The following is a 19,714-nucleotide window of genomic DNA, read 5'->3' on the forward strand; positions in this document are numbered from 1 at the left end:
TCTACTTCTTTCTTTCTCTTTAGAAAATAAATAGGCAAAACAACAACAACAAAACCAAAACCAGAACAAGAAATTAAAAAAAGAAAGAAACACATGCACACAGAAAAGCAAAACCCATGAAAACAAAATCAGACACCATAAACAATCAGCAGAGACCGTAAAGCAAAAAATACCCAGATAAAGCAATAAGAAAGAAAAATCTCCTTAAATACCATTGAGTTCTTTTTATGTTGAACATTTATTGGTGAGCATGGGGCCTTGTAAGTGTGGGTTGTAGAATCCAGCAGTGTCACGACCTAGCAGAGACAGCCAGGCCTCAGTCAAGTCAGCAGAGGGGACCAGAGAGATACGAGGAGAAGTTCTCAGCTGTGCTTCTTCCAACGAAGGGAAGATCTGTGAAGATGTGACACTCACAAGCTTTGCACCGCTAGCTCTATAAGCAGGCCTAGCTCAGCCACCGGCACTGTCCAGCGAGTCCTGTTTATATCCCTCCAAACATCACATATCCTCCTTGGGTCTTGCCTCAGCGCATGCATCCGGCCAGCCCAAGTCCACAGAAGCAGCAAGAAACTTCAGAACATCATCAGACGTTTTTTGGTGCGTTTCTCTCTATGGAGTCTTAACAGATTCAGCTCCACTACGCAGTGCAAGGTGGACCAATACATGTGTGTCTTCGCAAAGAATTCACATGCTTGCCTTAGCATAGCATCCTCTCTCCTGTGTCTGCTTCAGCTAAGAGTTCCTTCAGGAATCTGCCTTAGTCTTTCACCCGCGTCCACTCAAAACACCATCCAACACAATGGGCTCCAAAGAACCTTCTGTTTACACTTTACCTTGTGAATGTGGAACTAGGGCAGATTATTGACGTCCACGTTAAATAGGAAAAGTTTGCTTTATAGCTAAAGTCTCATTTCTTTTTAATAAGGAGTAACTGTTCTTATTTATAAAACCTTTTCATATCTCCTTAAGGAATGACACGGGCAAGAAATGAGCTCAGCCGAAATGAGGACTTCATGAAGCTGTACACTCACCTGCAGAGCGCGTTTGCACCAGCCAGCACCAGCGATGCTTCGGCTTTCCAGAGAGGTCTGGTGTTTCAGGGGAAACTGTGGTCTTTTACCTGAGTACAGTGACAGCTGCTTGGGACGCTGAGGAAGGAGGCTCGCTTCAGCCCAAGATTGTAGGCAGCTCCAGCAACATCAAAGACCCCTTCAGAAAAATAAATACTACTACATATGGTGTTCCTTGTTAAGATTAATGTTGAGATTTTTCCCTGTCTGTGTACATCTGTGTATACATTCTTCTATTTCTATAGCCACAGTCTTGCGAAATGCTAAGTGAGCCAGTGATATTAAAATTGATGTATACAAATTTATATAAGGCTAATAAACTTTAAATGGCTATATCAGTAGTAGTTACTGGTAGTGGAAAGTCTCAAGAACTACTCAATATTGAGAAGTAGTTTAACTAAAAATATATTTTTTATTCCCTTTTGTTTTGCTGAGTCTATCTGAGTTCTCTCTCAGAATGACCTTTTCATGAAAATTAAAGGTTTTGTTGCACTTACATGCTATCTAGAGGGTACTTATATTTAGCAGGCAAAAAATAAGGTTTTGTGTTTGGGGCATTCTTTTGAGACAGGACCTTATATCCTAAGGCTTAGCCTTGAGCACTCTCTGTAACTGAGGCTGCCCTTGAAATCATAATTCTCCTTCCTCATCCTCCCAAGTGCTGGACTTACAACTGTGTACCACCACAGCCAAGGGAAAAATTTAAGCTGTAACGTGTATTTTTTCTTTTAGATTCATTTTTATTATGATTATATGTATGTGTGTTTCCGTGTGTGGGGGGGGGGGGGGTAGGGGGAGGAATGCCTGTGGAGGCCGGAGGAACTGCAGTTACAGTGGTTGTGAGTCGCCTGATGTGAGAGCTAGGAACCAAACCCAGGTCTTCTGCAAGAGCAGTGTGTTGCTCTTACCTGCTGAGCCACCTCTCCAGGCCTCCCGTGCACTTTCAAACAGATGTGCTCCTCCGCAGTAAGAGAATTGATGTGGGCTGAGCATGGTGCTGCACATCCCGGCAGTCCTGAGGCAGAGGCAGGCAGGTCTCTGAGTTCAAGACCATATTTTTGGTATGGGACTATATAGGAAAAAATAATTGTTTTTGTTTTTTTTTCTCCCTGTTCAGGAAATAAAGAGAAAAAATTTGTCTATAGTCATCCAAAGTTAAAGAAACTGGAAGAAGTTATACTGGAACACTTCAAGTCATGGAATGGTGTGTAACAGTTAGTAGTTTTAAGACGAAGTGTTAACTGAAAACAAGTAAAATCCCTAGGGAGGAGGTGGAGCCTAATTACTCTGGATAATGATATTTATAACTTCTGGAATGTTATGATAGGTGGGAGCGAAAGAAATAGTGGAATTGTAAAACTACGGTTTTACATGAAAAGTTTCGTTTGAGGCAGTATAAGGGAAATAGAGAAACAACCAGGTCAAGTAGGTTTAGTGATGCTGGGGTTCTAGATCACTGGGAAACACCAGGAGAGGGAGTGGTCTCTCAGCAGCATCTTCTACCTCTTCCTGAGCACTGAGACACAGGCCAGTACCGGGATCTAGGCTGCAGTAATCAGCCATTGTGGTGAATAGGAAAGACTAGCAGGTTTGGAGTAGACAGGGTCTTTATTGGAGCACATTGGTGCGCTCAGTTGGAGTTGTATAGTGCAGAGGAAGTAACATGCATGTGCTTGAATTGATGGGTTAGGCAGGTACTGATCTAGGTACTGAGCTGATTGCTTGAGCCATGATTTTATGGTAGCCAGTGAGAAACAGGGAGCTGAATGTCTTAAGTCCTTTTGAAGCAGGTATTCATGAGTGCGTGCTTTCAGGCTTCTGCTTTCCAGGGGGTGCTCTTGCAATGCTCTTCCCTTTGGTGTGCAGTCTTAGGCAGTAAGCAGAAGGCTTTGCACATGCTAGGCCATCTACTACTTTCTTAGCTTTAAATGCTTCTTTAAAAACATAGCATATTTCCTGTCCCACAGCTAAAGCCACCACTGAGAAGAAGTGCCACGAGAGCAGAGTCATGATCTTCTCGTCATTCCGAGATAGCGTTGAGGAGATTGCAGAAATGCTTTTACAGCACCGGCCAGTTATTAGAGTGATGACCTTTGTTGGCCATGCTTCAGGGAAAAACACAAAAGGTTTTACCCAGAAGGAACAACTGCAGGTAATTAATTATTAATTATCCAGGTAATGAAATAAAAATAGAATGGATTAGCACTGTTGTAACCCATCTTCTAGTTTGGTTGTCACAGTGCATATCTTTAATGCCAGCACTCAGGAGGCAGAGATGGGGCTAGCCTGAGTTCAGGGCTAGCCTGGTCTACATAGCATATTCTAGGCCATCCAGAGCTACATAGTAAGACTGTCTCAAACAAACATAAAAATGAACCCAGCAACAACAACAAAAAAATAACTTTATAATTAATATGCAAGTAAAGATAGGCACGTTTGGAAAGATCAGATGTGTCTTATACAGGTTCTGAAACATTTAGCCATTCAATTATTGTTTGGAGTTTTGAGATACAGGTTTACATAGGTGGGGCTGCCTCTGTACTCCTCCCAAGCGCTAGGGTTTCAGATGTGTCCATTACAGCTGCTTAGTGGTGATTGATTCTGCTCATACATCTCTAGCATGCAACCCACGTGGGGTGCCAGAGTTCTAGGAGTTCAATTCTATAAACATTTTTATTTTTCATTATGTGTGTGTGTGTGTGTGTGTGTGTATGTACATATGATTAAAATAGAGATCTAAAGGGTGTCGGATCCCTGGGAGCTAGAGTTATAGATGGTTATGGACCTGCTTGATGTGGGTTCTGGGGACCAAACCTGGGTCTTCTACAAGAATAGCAGGTGCTTTTAACTGTTGATCCATCTCTACAGCCCTTATTTTAACCTTACATTGTGTGTAGGCTCACACATGTCACAGCATTCGCGTAGAGATCAGTTGTTCTCCCCTTCTCGCTCCCGGAGGTCACAGTCGGGTAGCGAGGCTTGCTGGCAAGTGCTCTTACACGCTGAGCTGGCTTGGAGACCTGAGGCATTCGTTCTGATTTTCTTATCTATTTAGAGACTGGGTCTCACTTTGTAGCCCTAGCTGGTCTGCAGCTCAGACTCATCTGCCTCCTGGATGCTAGGATTTAAAGTGCACATGACCATTCCAGTCCTGACCATTCTTAGTTCAGCTATGCAGAATCATACATTTAGTTCTAAGGTACGGATAAATAGGAGTAATTGACCCCAGGCTTTTTCCCTGCCCTCTTCTCCTCTCAGTGATGCAAAAAGTAAAACTAGGCTTCCTTGTAGAGAAACGAAGTTATTGCCAGAGTGACATGACTTCATAGTCATTATTAAAACAAAGGAATTAGGACTGTTCTTTCTATTTTATCAGCACTGTTTTGGCTTATTTTGTCGTTTTATGGCATCCTGTGTTCCCCACCCCCATGGGATGTTCTGAACGCTTTAAAATCTGATTCCACCTTTTCAAGATGAATGGGGAAAATACAAACTCTGCAAATGCGTGGTATTTTCGTGAAGTGATTTTTGAGTTGTTTGTGTTTGAGGTGGTGAGACAGTTCCGAGACGGTGGCTATAACACACTGGTTTCCACCTGTGTTGGAGAAGAAGGTTTGGATATAGGGGAAGTGGATCTTATAATATGCTTTGATGCCCAGAAGAGCCCAATCCGCCTCATCCAGCGCATGGGTAGAACTGGCCGCAAACGGCAAGGCAGGATTGTCGTTATCCTCGCTGAAGGACGGGAAGAGCGTGTAAGTGGATTGTGTAAGCCTGACTGGCATCGAAATTTGAGAGGCAACCCAAGAACAGTCTTCTAGCATCCAGAACCCAGCACCCTGAGCAAATGTGCCTGCATTGTTATTAGTTCTTAGGTTGTCTTGATTATAAGGACGAATTCTTGGCAGAATTCACTTTCCTAATTTTTTCTTATTTGAGGAAACACATTTTGGTGCTTCATTATAACTCAAATATGCTACAATATAGCAACTAATATGTATTCATTTTCCCACTTTTCTTTTAATGACAGCATCTCATGTATCCCAGGCTGGTTTGAACTCACTTTATGGCCAAGGAGGACCAAGAACTTGTGATCTTCTGGCCTTCATTTCTTTTTTGGTTTTTTTCGAGACAAGGTTTCTCTGTGTAGCCCTGGCTGTCCTGGAACTCACTCTGTAGACCAGGCTGGCCTCGAACTCAGAAATCTGCCTGCCTCTGCCTCCCGAGTGCTGGGATTAAAGGCATGCGCCACCACGCTTGGCCTGACCTTCATTTCTTAAATACTATTTAAATTAAATCTGTGTACCAGTGCTGCCACAGTTCCTGTATGTTGGGCAAGCACTTCACCCAGCCAGCTATGTATGTAGCCCCTCCCTGTACTTCTACATCCGTGCGCTTAGATTGTTTTCCTTTAACAGTATTTTTGAATCTTAAATAATTAGCAAAATAAATAAATGAAAGGCTAACCTTAACATGCACCGGAGCTGACACACTGTATGTAAAACCTAATGTATAGATAGATGGTCTAGGTCTTCCCTGAGGTGTGCTGGTGCCTCATCTATTTGAAAAGGAACTTGAATTATACTAATATTCTCTATAGTCATGGGTACCAGAACTTTCTAAATATGATATTACACTTTTTACACTATTACAGTAAGATACTGGCCAGTTTTATAACACATTGGGACAAATTCAGGAAGTAAATACACAATTTCACATTATAGATGCTCCCAACATCTGTGATAGTTTTTAGAAACTGATTTGAAATGTTTTATTTACCCTTCAATTCAACCTGAAAAATTAATTCCATTCAGTAAGACTGTTCACGTGATTATAATACATGTTACCCATAAAATGATCCTAATGTAATGTCTACATGTAAAATAATGGATCTACAGTCTGATTTTATTACCTAGCCAGACCACTTAACATCTTTATCCAGATATGTGTTTTCTGATCTGTGAAATGGTAATAAAGTCTCATACTTAATGAGGGCTTCTTGTGTACGGTGCAGCATTTCAAGTGCTCTACATTGTCTGTATCATCCAGTCAGCCCATGCCAAACAGTGTTGAGGTTTTGGAGACAGTGAAGAAAGTGGAAATGCAGACAGATGCGCAAGCTGAAGGGAAGGCTTCACTGCCTCTCCTGTACATCTCCCCTGCACCAAATATAACCATACACGTCGGCCATATCAAAAGCAGTAAGCCAATAAAAATAAATCGTCCCATGAGATTCTCACATATATGTATGTATTTTTCCTTTTAACAGATAGTTGTTAAGCTTTTTAAAATGACTTTCCTCAAGAATCTAAGTTAGGGATCTTTTTTCACATTCAAGACTATAGGAATTCTGTTCTCCAGTACTTAAGTGAATCAAAGTGTAATTTTATGTTTAAAATAAACATAATTTATATATCTCAGACATACTGCTTATTATAGCTAAATGATTACTACAAAAACAATGAAAACATTATATTTTGTATTTGTTTTGCAGACATATAATCAGAGTCAGTCCAACAAAAAAAATATTTATAAAGCCATTTCAGGTAACAGACAAGTGCTGCGTTTATACCAAGGAAGTCCACGAATGGTTCCTGATAAAATCAATCCTGAATTACACAAAATGTATATCACACATGGTGTCTATGAACCAGAGAAGGCTCGGAGTGTACAGCGAAGGCCGTTTTCCTCAAGGGGTGGTGAGTGAAACGTGTACACTTGACACATTCTTCACTCCGTCCTGTTCTGGGTATGCCCTGGTTTTGTTTTACAGTTTAAAGGTCTTTCCTTTCCATTTGTACATCTACTGAGCCAGGGACTCCCAGCAGCTCAGGCTCTGTTCTGTTCTCACAAAGTGCTTCCCTGGACCGAGCAGGCTGGAGCCTCAGATAAACTCAGGAGCCTTCCCTTTGACTTTGTTTCTTTCCTCATCCTTTCCTTCTCCCACTGCAGGAAGCCATCTTGACTCTTACAGTGCCTACCATGCTCACTGTGCACTTTCCTTCTTGGCAGGAATCCTTAACATGCTGGTTTACAACACGGCCAGCTGCAGCTGAGTATTGTACATGCTCCATCCTACCATGGTAACAGTTAGGGATTCCTTTTTGAAAAGTACCGAATCCCATAATATCTGTGGAGTCACTCTTGTAGATTTACATGTATGTGACCAAAGAAACAACTCTGTTTTCTAAAAGGTTTGGAGAGCATACATCAGCACCTCTCCTCTTTCCCACTGTTTTGTTGTTGTTTTGAGTCTTACAAAAGATAAGAAATTATTGATGTGATAAGGAGAAGATACTGGTGACCTGGAGTGCCAGATACTCCGCAGGGAAACTAACTGAAAGTTTAAAAAAAGGCTGCAGACTAAGCGCTCGGTTAGATTGTGTGTGCATTCACACTGTCTGCTGTGTAACAAAGGAAGAGGGAAGTTACCCGCTGCATGTACACCAGGCAGGTACTGCCCTTTCCATGCATGTTCCCAGGACTACCTCGCCTTCATATAGAAGGACACCACCATAGGCTACACAGCCTTTCCTCATTCACCTGGTAGTTCACAGCCATTTGTACTGTGTTCTGTTTGGAAGCCAGCCTGGGCTGTATGGCGGATTCCAGGTCAGTTTTGAGGTTCTCTTAAAAATAAAACAAAGCAAAATTGATAAAGTATTTGCTAGTGTGCATTTCCTACTTTCCCCTCAATTCTGTCTAGTTCAGTGCCTGTGACTCCCCTTTCCAAAATTATGACTGTGTTCTATGCAGTTTTTCATAAATTGTCATCCATGCACACTAATATGTAATTCATCAAGGTATACAGTCTTAAAGTTTTTTTTTAAGTAACTGAAACATTGGAGTTCCTTCCTATTTAAAAAGCTGGGACATGGCTCAGTGGTCGAGAACACTAGCTGCTGCTGCTCCAGGGTACCTGGCTTCTATTCTAAGCACCCACATGGTGACTCACAACTGTCTGTAACTTCCTGTCCCTGGGGATCCAGTGCCCTTTTCTGGCCTCCTCTAGAACTGCACACATGTGGTGCACGGATATACATGCTGTGGGACAGTGAACTATGCATGTAGCCAAAAACACCCATACACATAAAAAGAAATCAAAATATCTTTAAAAATTAGAGTAAGTAAGAGAGCCCCTAAGATCGTTTACTTAAAGCTTTTAATTTTACAGATGGGAAAACATTTTCAGAAAAGTCGTTTTTCTAAAACTTCCTGCACAGTATTTAGGAATAGTGCAAACCAAAGTTTCTGAGTTCCTATGTTAGTAACCTTTGAGGATTTTTTTTTGCCCAAGTCAGACCACAGTTCTGCCTCACACTCTCTCCTGTCTTGTATTTTTCTTCTCCTATCTGTCCCCTACCAAAAACATAAGCCTAAACGCCTCTTGGTCCTCAGTGTTATTCTCCCTGTCCTGAGGCTTCAGCTGACCATGCTGATAGTTCTGTGCTGGTGCTAGTTTTCATGTGTAAGTCAGTGTAACTCAGTTTCACAACAGATTTTACATGAGTGTCCAAAAGAAGCCAGGCACCTAGCTCCTGTCCCACTAATGAACCCACTGCTAAGGTCAGCTCTTATATGGAAAAGACCCTTGCAAAGAGGTGACAGGAGCTTAGGGAGTAATAGAATGCAAAAGCAACACACAGTAATTTTATGTCACTAGTTCCAGTTTCCAGAAATGGGATCTTGGTTTAGCAAAACCAGAAGAAAATAGATGAAGCAGATAGGGTTTAGGAAGCACTATGTATTTTGTGTTTGTCTTGCAGGTTACTTTAAACCTCTTCCCAACTATTATTTCAACTTCCAGGAATAAAAGCTAGTAAATCGAATAAAGATGGGCTGTTATCAGAAGAGGAATTTAACCTATGGAGCAGACTCTATAGGTTAGGAGACAGTGACCAGGTTAAAGGAGTGGCATTGCCTCAGTCTCACTTCCCATCTTTACAGGAGGACAGAGTGGTGAGTTGGCTGTGTGCAGTGGGGTTGGCCGCAGTAACACATGCTGGTGATTGGAATGTCAATTCACTTAAAGTAATGGTCGTTTAAAAGGGAATCACCAGAGTCAAACCTCTAAGAATTCCTCTTTCTCTTCATTTGCTTTCACATAACTGTCTTTTATGTAGGTGGTAGTTTGATTTCCTAACATTACATGGGCATCATCCCCCTGCAGAATGGCACAGTGTGCTCTGCTGTTTCCCTGCTGTGCTTCAGACCCTCTGTATGGTACTAGCATGAATTACATTGCCCTGGGTGCCTTTGTGCAAACTGGTTTGTCGTTGTGAAACTTTAGTCAAGACTTTAAGTTGTATTCTAGTTACTTACATGAACAAACTTGGTGAGTCTAGTTAACAGTGGAGAGAACTGCCCCAGGTTTAGTGTACGATGAGAGAGCCGGAAGAAGATGCCCAGGGATGGTTTCTGGATCTGGCCCTGGAGGTGCGTTTGAATCACCAGCAGGGAGAATGGCATAGGCAGTGGGCAGGAAGAGTTGTGATCACTTTATCAGGGCTCAGTGGATGCCACCCCATTCTATTGTAGGATCTAGCAAAGTAGTGATTTTAAAACCAAACATTCTTTTCAAATATTGCTCGTGGCATGTTTTATAGAACTTCAGATGGTTAATTTTAAATATAATTTAAAAAGCAACCTTATACTTTATAAAATTATTTTCCTGTTTTTCCCTTGAGGGTTTTAGTTGAGAGTGCCTATGTGAATTTAAGTGGTTTTCATTAAGTTTGTTATTTGTAACAAAGCATGACTTTAAAATTGGCTTGTGAAGTCTCATTTCTCATTATTTTTTAAATGAAGATTCAAGACCCAACTACTAGAATTCACCAACTCTCTCTCTCTGAATGGAGTCTCTGGCAAGATCGTCCGCTTCCTACACATCAAGTTGACCATTCAGATCGTTGCCACCATTTTATAAGCATTATGAAAATGATAGAAGGAATGAGACACGAAGAGGTACAGATTCTTACAGCTCTCTCCTCATTCCCAAATCCTTCTGTAATCCTTTCTCTTCCTGCCTTCCTGCCTCTGTCAGTTTTTGGAGGCAGGGTCTTGTTATGTAGCTGAAACTCCAGATGAGATGCTTCAGTGTCCTGAGGGCTGCCATTAGAGGCACGTGCTACCACTCCTGGACGTGTGGCTATGGCTGTCTCTTGCTTGTGTACTAATGGAACTAGAAACTAGAGTGCTTAGCATTTCCTGATTTCTTCTTCTTTCTCCTCTTCCTGCTCTTTGTTTGGTGTGTATGTGAGTGTGTCTGTGTGTATGTAGTGTGAGTGTATGTGTGTGTGTGCATGCGCGAGTGTGTGCATTGCATGTGATATGAGTTTGTGTGTCTGTGTCTATGTCTGTGTGTCAGAGTTTCATGTACTCTAGGCTGCTTTGACTTCCATATGTAGCCAAGAATGGCCTAGAACTTCTAAACCTCCTGCCTCTACCTCTACAGTGCTGGGATTACAAGACTACACCTCTCTGTTTCTTCTCTGGGTCCTGGGAATATAGCCCAAGGCTTCTTGTGTGCTAAGCAAGCACTCTACCATACCAGCAGAGCTACATTCCCAGCCCTTAACCTTAAGTAGAAATTGGAAGTCATTTGTTACAAGAAACAAAATTATTTATTAAAACTAATTATAGCTACAGATATTTTTTGTGTAGTCCCTTACTTCTCAGTAAAGGACTAACTTTCTGCCTTGAAAGAAATAGATTTCATTAAGTGTGAGAAGAACATTATCTAAATGCCATGTTACAGTACAACTCTAAATGACTGAGTGATTTATAAAGCCACTTCAAGGTTCTTGTTACAGGAGCCAGAGAAGGTTCCGTGGTTAAGAGTTGAAAACCTGAATTTGGTTCCCAACACCCACATTGATGGTCACAGCTGCCGGTAGCTCCTGGAGATCGATCCAATGACCTCTATAGACTTGTGGCATTTGCCCTCATACCCATACACACAATAAAGTAACTTTTACAATTAAAAATAATAAAGAATAAGATCTTTTGAAATATCCAAAAAGATTCTAGATACATTGAGATTTTTGATTTTTTTTTTATTTTTTTATTTTGAGACAGGGTTTCTTTGTGTAGTTCTGGCTGTCCTGGAACTCACTTTGTAGACCAGGCTGGCCTCGAACTCAGAAATCCGCCTGCCTCTGCCTCCCAAGTGGAGATTTTTGATTTCTTAAATTATTGTCCATCATGTCTGTTGTATGGTATCTCTTGTATGCTGGTGGTGCGTTAGAGAATTGTTAATTTTTGTTGATGTTGTTGTGTTTGTTTATTAGTTTATTTTGAGTCAGGATCTCACTATGGAGGTCTGGCTGGCCCAGAATGCTCTGTGTTTACCAAGTTGATCTTGATCTCCCAAGTGATCCACCTGCATCTGACTCTCAAACGCTGGGAGTAAGACATGCACCACCGCAACCAACCCTCGGAATAACTCATTTCTTCAACGGTGTTCTGCTTGTTTTGTTATTCTTTTTTGTTTGTTTGTTTTTGGTTTGGTTTGGTTTGGTTTGGTTTGGTTTGGTTTGGTTTTTTCGAGACAGGGTGTCTCTGTCTTCTGCTCTTTCTTGTTTTGTAGCCCTGGCTGTCCTGGAACTCACTCTGTAGACCAGGCTGGCCTTGAACTCAGAAATCCGCCTACCTCTGCCTCCTAAGTGCTGGGATTAAAGGCATGTGCCACCACCGCCCGGTTTGGTTGGAATATGTAAAACCATCTTAGTTGATATTTTTGCTTAAAAATGGAATCATATCTAAAGATTTGATTGTTTCTAGGGGGACTCAGAAAGTGGTTTTTTTTTCAGGTTGTGGTTCATGCCTGTAACCCCAGCACCCCAGAGACAGAAGCAAAAGGATGTGTTAGCTTGAGCTACGAGCCAAGACCATGATTCAGAAAGCAAACCAGGCAAAGAAACAAGGCTTCTCTCGGTTTACTATTGAGAATTTAAATTTACTATATGTATATTTTTTAGGAAATTAATTTCTTAGTTAAATGCTAGATTTTCCATAACCTTACATACTAATTGAAGCTGTTCTGTAAAGGACTAGCCATTATGGTGGCTCTGTGCCTTGAGATTAAAAAAGTAGCCAGTGATTTCAGAGTGTTGGCATTTACATTTTTTTTTCTTGATTTGTTAGAATTTGGGGAATTTCAAACAAAATCATGTGAATGATACAGTTTTTTAGAAAAATAATACAGAGTGAAACTCATTTCTTAGAATTGGCTTATTTTGTTTTTCTGACTTTCTGCTCTTTCTTGTTTGGTAGGGTGAATGCAGCTATGAGTTGAAAATTAGACCTTTTCTACAAATGGAAGATGTCTGCTCAAAATATCACGCTCCTAGGAATGGATATAATAATGTAGCCAGTGTCGCCAGTAGTGCTCACCAGAAGTCTTCATTTAGACCGAGTGTAGATGCAGGAGGCTCCTTGACGGTGATAGAGTCTGAGGAAGAGCATGCTGACACTGTTAAACAAAGGGATTCTAAATGGACCAAGATTACTTCTCTAAGGGAAAAACCCTGTAGAGCAGGAAGAAAAGGCCAGACCTGTGAGCACAGTGAGGGTGAGGGTGAGGATGGGGATGCAGGTTCTTCCGATGCTGATGGACAGTCTCCTGCCGAAGCTGATTCCCAGGTAGACCCACCCAGTGGTGAAAGGATGGCAGATGTAGGTGGGATCTCCATCTTGGGTGCTGTCACTGAAGAGGATAACCATCCAGGAACATTACAAATGGAGTGTCAGGTCACAAATAAATCATGTGCCAGGTACTCATTAGATTCTGGTTATAGTAGTTTCAGTGATGAGAAATCTGTATCATCAAATTTGTTTCTTCCATTGGAAGAAGAGCTGTTCACCGATCGAGCTGCTGAGCAGTTTTATAATTGTCGGCCCATGACAGAAGACGTACTAGCTAATGTGGAGAGATTTTTATCCCGTTCTCCCCCGTCTCTCAGTGGACTCTCAGACTTGGTATATGATGTTACTCAGGGTTGTGAATTTGATAATGCATCCTGTTCACCCTACCCAGAGCATGAACACAGTCCTAGACCTGTTTCTCCAGCGTCACACTCTGCTGGGAATTCTCAACAAAACTTAGAATCGAATTCAGCTAAACGTATTAGTCATCCTACTGAAAAATACTGTCTCCCTGGCACCACTCATAATAAGGTTTCTGATCGGCCCTCCTTCTGTGAGTCTGATAGCGAAGGCCATAATATTAAATATCAAAATTCAGGATCTAACAGTTGTGCTCAAATACAAGCAGACCTTGAAAATAACTTCGTTGACAAGAACAGCCATGATGATAGTGAACCCCCAGTATTGTTCACTGATGAAGATGAAAGCTTACTATTATTTGAAGATGATTTTAAGAATATTGAAGATGGTCCTGAAGAGTTAAATGGGGCGAGCCTTCCTCCCTTCAACAGTATCAGTCAGCCCCTCCGTGTGTCAGGTAAAACTCTCACAAGTGAAATGCCTCCAGTCTCTCACTTCTTAATTTCTGATGAACTGTTGTTAGATGATGATTCTGAACCTGAAGACCAAATCGTCTGTGGTGCCAAGAGTTGGAAATGTCAGGAAGGGGTGGAGGATGGACAAGAAGAGCTGAGGACTGACGGACAGACTTTTGATTGCTCTGTAGACTTATTTTCTGTTACCTTTGACTTAGGATTTCGTTGTAGTTCGGGTTCAGATGATGAAATGCTAGCAGGTGCATCTGATAGGACTCGCACCCTGGGAGCGGCCGATGTGTCTGGAAGGCATTCTGATAAGGAGATAAAGGATGCCGGTGGCGCTTCAGGTCCACTGGGTAGAGCCATATCACCAATCCCAACTGAGACAGCGCAGTGGTCGCCTTGGGCACAGAACAAGGAATATGCTTCTTTCCACGTTGCCTCATCCTCGCCAGTGAAGCAGAGAGTCAGGAGCACACCGCTGTCTAAGTCACACGCGAGCTCCAAGACAGGAGCACACATGCTCAAGACACTAGACTCTACCAAGGAGAAAGCAGGTGGACAGGGCTTCAAAATGGCATTGAACCCAAGACTGGGCCATCTAGGATTTTCTGTAGAAGAGACCAAGAGCAGCGATCAGGTCTTTGTGCATCAGTCCCCTCGGCGCACTGAAGGTAAGAAAGTTTCTGTCTCTGAAGTGCATGACTTTCTGGGAAATGCGGTCCAAAAGTAAGACTACTACTCCAAAACTAATTTTTCTCAGTATACGTAGCAAATTAGATAATTACATATGTATCATTTCTTAAGTTGATGCTACTGCTGGGAGATTTGAATTTGTATGCCATAGGAATGTTTTATGCTATTTACTGTCAAATACACAAAGAAGTGTGAGATTTGGCCCAATTACTTGTTTGTGAAACACATGTAAGACATTTGGAAAATGCCAGTAAAGTGTAGCAATAACTGCCAAGATACTGGCTGTTTCAGATGTTGAGAAGGCGGTGAAAAGATATTGAGTTTGATTAGAACAGGAAGGATGCCTGGGTATTGTTGACTTTCAGCCTGGTTCCTCGAGGCTGTGCACATAATTTAGGTGTGGGAAGTAACAAGGAATTGAGGTGTTAAAGCTAATGAGACAAAGGAAGGCTTGAGGGGCTAGAGTGCTTATATAATATTTAGAAGGCCAATATCAGACCACAAGATCAAGAAAACAGCATCTCAGAGTAGCTTTCAATTTGAGTTCCTCCTGTGTGTGTCTACCTCTCAAATTCTGGGTTTGCAGGCATACATTACCATGCTTGTTAAATAACATTTAATTTTTAAAACATAGCTTAGGGACTGCTCTGACAGTCCTCCTCACTAGTTATTGTGATTCTCACTAGGTAGCTCTCAACCAAAAGGGGTCATGACTTCTTTGGTGTGCTAAATTGACCCTTTCATAGGAGTCTCTGAAGACCATGAGAAAACAGAGATATTTATATTATGATTCATAACTATAACAAAATTGCAGCAATGAAATAACAGCAAAAGTAATTAGGATTAAATGTCACTAAAACATGGGGAATTGTATTAAAGGGCAGCGGCATTTGGAAGGTTCAGAATCCCTGAGTTATATGGTCCCTGTTTAATAACATCTTTATTACACCTCATTGATAGGTGCAGTCATTTTTCTAGTTTTGTATCATCTAAACTAAAACTTCTCCTTGCCTTTTATTTAACTATTGTTTACATACAATATGATGAACAGCATATAGATAGAAGAATTATTAATAAGGGAATCTGTAGCTAGTACTTTTTGCTTCACCTAATTAAAAGAGGTTTTAATATTTTTTTTTATCATTCTGTATGTTTGGTGTGGGAGGAGGGTTCCTTAAAATGCCACTGAGGCAATTAAAAGATAAGCTTGCTGAAATAATGATTGCTATAGCTAAGTGATTTGTTTCACTCTGGCTTCATTAGAAGATAATGAAGAAAGAACAGTTGGAATATATAATGTTCAGTGTCTCACTCAATATTAGCAGTGTCTTAGCTGAGTGGTGTTAGAGTCAGAGCATGGGTAGGCTCCATCCACCAGGCTGCTTCAGGAGGTGTTGGCCATGAAATACACAGGAATCTATATGCCCATGCCTAGCCTGCCACTGGGAGGTCCTGCATTAGGACTCTGGGCCTGTGACTGATCTCCATGTTTTCCAGGATCTAGTTCAGTGAGTTTGTGTGACATAATGCCGGACTGTAGGTTCATCCCCAACACTGCAGATGTACACATGAGCATATAAAGACCTCACTGTAACTCGGTGCATTTCTTCTTCTTTTTTTTTTTTTGTTTTTTTTTTTTGTTTGTTTGTTTTTTGTTTTTTTGAGACAGGGTTTCTCTGTGTAGCCCTGGCTGTCCTGGAACTCACTCTGTAGACCAGGCTGGCCTTGAACTCAGAAATCCACCTGCCTCTGCCTCACGAGGGCTGGGATTAAGGGCGTGCTTGTTTTGTTTTGTTTTGTTTTTGTTTTTGTTTTTGTATTTCTGAATTTACAACCCTGAGAAATCTTAAGCAATCATCAGGAATGGATTTCTGGTGGATCTTCTCTGAGAGAGCTTCATCACATTTCCTGTTCACAAATCCTTGTGAACAAAAGCCCTGCTCTCTACTTTGACATTCTGCTGAGATACTGGAAGATAATTCTTTAAGCCCCACTGGGGAGCATCCCATAAAAACACAGGTGCCTTTTGTCTGCCTGCTGGGTACCATGCTGTGTGTCACCTTTGACCTTCTGGAGGTCTTTCCCAAAGTTTTGCTGTCAGACTCTCAGCTTCATGTTGGCCTGGGTAGCTCCTGGATTTGATGTTTGAATGGAAGATTTCGTAATTTTAGTATGTTTTGTCATCTAGAAAGGCTGGGGATTTTCAAAAACAGTAAGTTCCAACTGCTTCCAGTTTAAAAGGAGTTTGTCTCAATTGTTTTGCTATAGCAGCAAGAATTGGCTGCTTATCCCTTGGCTCTTGGGTATGAGTTCTTCACCAGGGCATTGTTCTACCATGTTAAACTTTCTTGACATTATTTTAAGAGATTTCCTTTCCTCCTATTTCAGGAAGATTTCCATTGAGCTCTCACCGGTAACTTCTCTTAAGCCATTAATCCTCTGTAAACATTCCTTAAGCCTTTGCAAAACCACCCAAATCATCCCAGTTGGTACCTATGGTCTGGCTCCTAAGCTACTTCATTGGTTTAGGTTTTTGTAGTTGCAGCCTCTTCTTTCTAGATACCAAAATGTGTGTGATGTATGTGGTATTACAGTGTGAACTGGCTTACATCAAAAATATTATTTCCTTGGGTTTCTGTGAGCCAGGGATCCAAGTGTGGCCAAATGGGCCTGGCTCAGGATATTAAGGTTGCTGTCACTTCTGTGAAATCATGACTATGTTTGGAAGATGTGCTTTTCATGTGTATTCATATATGTCTTGAATGCACAGGAGTGTGCAGATTTGTGCTCCTGTGCATGTGCAAGAAGTCAGAGGACGATGTCACGTGTCTCCGTCCATCACCCTCTGCCTGTTCTGATTCAGGGTTTCTCACTGAACTGTTTCAGCTGGGCTGACTGCTCAGTGGTTCTCAGTATCAGCTTCCCTCCTTCCCTGGTGTTGGATACAGGCACACACAACCACGCTTGGCTTTTTTCTTGGGTACTGGAAATTCAAACTTAGTAGCCACATTCATTTAATTTTGTGTGTGTGTGTGTGTGTGTGTGTGTGTACACCTCACCTTTTTACTTTCCAACTTCTATAAGGAGATGCCATGCCCAAGGCAGTTTATAGAAGGAAGTTCATTGGAGCCTACAGTTTAAGAAGTGAATCCATGCCCATCCTGCTGAGAGCTTGGCAGTAGGAAGGCCTGCTGCTGGGAAAGAGCTGAGAGCTCACATCTGATCCACAAGCGCAAGGCAGGGAGCTAACTGGGAATGGCCTGGGCTTATGAAAGCTCAAAGCCTGCCCCCCAGTGACACCTCCTTCAACGAGGCCACAGCTCCTAACCCCTCCCACGCAGTCCACCAACTGAGGAGCAAGTATTTAAACATACAAGCCTGTGGTGTTCATGTTCATCCAAGCCACCACATTTTACTCCCTGGACCCAATAGGTTTGAAGCCATATCACAGTGCAAAATGCATTTAGTCCAACTTCAAAAGTTGTCACAGTCTTTTACAGTACCAACACAGTTTCAAAGTCCAAAGACTCTTTTGAGACCCACAGCAATCTCTTAACTGTACCTCCCTGTTGAATCAAAGAGTATATTGCGTATGTTCAACATATAATGGCACAGAATATATATTACCATTCCAAAAGGGAGGGAATTGGGGAATAATGAAGACCAAAACAAGCCCCAGACCGAGCAATGCAAATTCCAAATGCTGTATACCTCTATGTCCAATGCCAAAAGACTTAGATGGCTCCACACTTCCAATTATGCTAACTACAAAACTCTCTCTCTCTCTCTCTTGGGCTGGTTCTACTACCCATCTGTAGATCTTCTTGGCAAGCTCTGGCATCTCTAACATCTTGGGTTCTCCAAACCAACCGGGTTTCACTTTCACAGCCTCATACAATGGCTTCTCCGGGCCTACATGCAGGGACTCCGCTGCCAGCCTCCTGGCTTCAGCAAGTTACCTAAGCTGTGGAAGATTCCACAACCCCTTTACTGCTGCATCTTTTTCCACTCTATAAAGGCAAAACCATGTGGTGGACGTGGATGCTGCCAAGTTCTGTTGCCTGTTTGGGCTGAAACCTGGCCCCCTCCTCGAATTACATTTGCCAGTTTTGCTTTGTTGTTGCTCCCTAGGAACAGAACTTTTTTTAGGCCTTTTCTTTTTACAAATTGCAGGATTATTTCAGCAGGGTCACTCCCTGAGGACACCACTCCCTCTATTCTCTTTTTTCCTTATCTCTTTCAACTCAAACCCTGGCTACCACATTAAATACCCTGATGCTCTTTTTCACTTGCATAAGAGTGACTGCTAATCGGGCAGTGGTGGCACAGGCCTTTGCCTTTAATCCCAGGACCTGGGAGGCAGAGGCAGGTAGATTTCTGAGGCCAGCCTGGTCTATAGAGTGAGTTCCAGGGCTACACAGAGAAACCCTGTCTCGAAACACCAAAAAAAAAAAAAAAAAAAAAAAAAGAGCGACCACTAATGACTATGTGACAGAGTCAGATTAGGCTGTCTTGAATTGAAGTCTGTTGCAAAGGTAGTCAAAAGCGCTTCAGGCACAGTCTTGGGCCAGCTATGCCCATTGCTAAAACATCCCAAGAATGGTCTCTAGAGAGGATCCCTGCAGGTGTCAGACAGGAAGCAACTGTGCAAAGAGATTTGGGGAGTCTAATCCTAAGCAGTGCATGGTCGGCATATTTAAAACCCAGTACAACTTGGGGAAAGGGTTGCAGGCAGCTCAGTCCAGTCAGTCCAATTCCAGTTGCACAATAAAGTGTAAGGGCTGACTGCATAGAAACTGTTTTACAAAGTTCACGTGACCGTGAGGGTGGGTTCTATAGCTTAACAGCCTAGAGTCTAGCAAAGCCACTTCCACTTTTCTGGGCAGGAAAACAGGCATTTTATCTCCTCCAATAAGAAGTCCCAGTGTGTTTAATCCTAGTTTTCCTGATGCTCTGGTTGCACAGACTTTTGTGCCCCTAGCTGTCTCTATTCTATTTGCTGATATTGTTACCCTCTCTGTATCCTTGCACTGTGCTTCCACAGCCCACATTGCTCTCAACACTACTGTCTTCCAATCCCCTACCAGTCCTCCACAGCTCTCCAAAAACATCATGGTCAAACCTGTCACATCTGTAGTACTCCAGGTACCAGCCTGTTTTAGTACCTACCCACCCTCCCTCCCTCCCTTCCTTCCTTTTTAATGTACATTGATATTTTGCCTGCATATACGTCTGAGTGAGGATGTTACACAGGAAAAGGTTACGGGCAGCTCTGTATTCTGCCATGTGGGTGCTGGGAATTGAACCTGGGTCCTTTGGAAGAACAGCTGGTGCTCTTAACTGCTGAGCCATCTCTCCAGCCCTGTCTTAGTTACCTTTTGATTGCTTTAAAGAGATGCTATGACCAAGGCAACTTATAGAAGAGTTTATTGACATTCCAACATCGTGGTGTTGGAAGCATAGCAGCAAGCACACCTGGTGCTA

At 42.1% G+C, this 19,714-nt stretch overlaps 1 protein-coding gene across 6 annotated transcripts in view; it reads left to right on the forward strand.

Annotated features, from left to right (window-relative positions):
- Fancm (Fanconi anemia, complementation group M) overlaps window positions 1-19,714 on the forward strand; it is a 57,733-nt gene that overhangs the window by 18,574 nt on the left and 19,445 nt on the right. For 4 of the 6 annotated variants that reach the window (XR_001780407.2, XM_006515340.4, XM_006515342.4 and 1 more), the window contains exons 7-14: window positions 970-1,086; window positions 2,188-2,274; window positions 3,038-3,222; window positions 4,619-4,825; window positions 6,565-6,769; window positions 8,878-9,029; window positions 9,879-10,034; window positions 12,345-14,208. Coding sequence is in view for 5 of the 6 variants with exons in the window: in XM_006515340.4 (XP_006515403.1) it covers window positions 970-1,086; window positions 2,188-2,274; window positions 3,038-3,222; window positions 4,619-4,825; window positions 6,565-6,769; window positions 8,878-9,029; window positions 9,879-10,034; window positions 12,345-14,208 (2,973 nt within the window). In the remaining variant the exon portion in view is untranslated. Of the gene's footprint in view, window positions 1-969; window positions 1,087-2,187; window positions 2,275-3,037; window positions 3,223-4,618; window positions 4,826-6,564; window positions 6,770-8,836; window positions 9,030-9,878; window positions 10,035-12,344; window positions 14,209-19,714 lie in introns of all 6 variants that reach the window. The other 2 variants (NM_001364447.1, XM_006515341.4) reach the window with 2 other exon arrangements.

The sequence above is a fragment of the Mus musculus genome, chromosome 12, assembly GCF_000001635.26.
Source record: "Mus musculus strain C57BL/6J chromosome 12, GRCm38.p6 C57BL/6J".
Classification (NCBI taxonomy): Eukaryota; Metazoa; Chordata; class Mammalia; order Rodentia; family Muridae; genus Mus; species Mus musculus.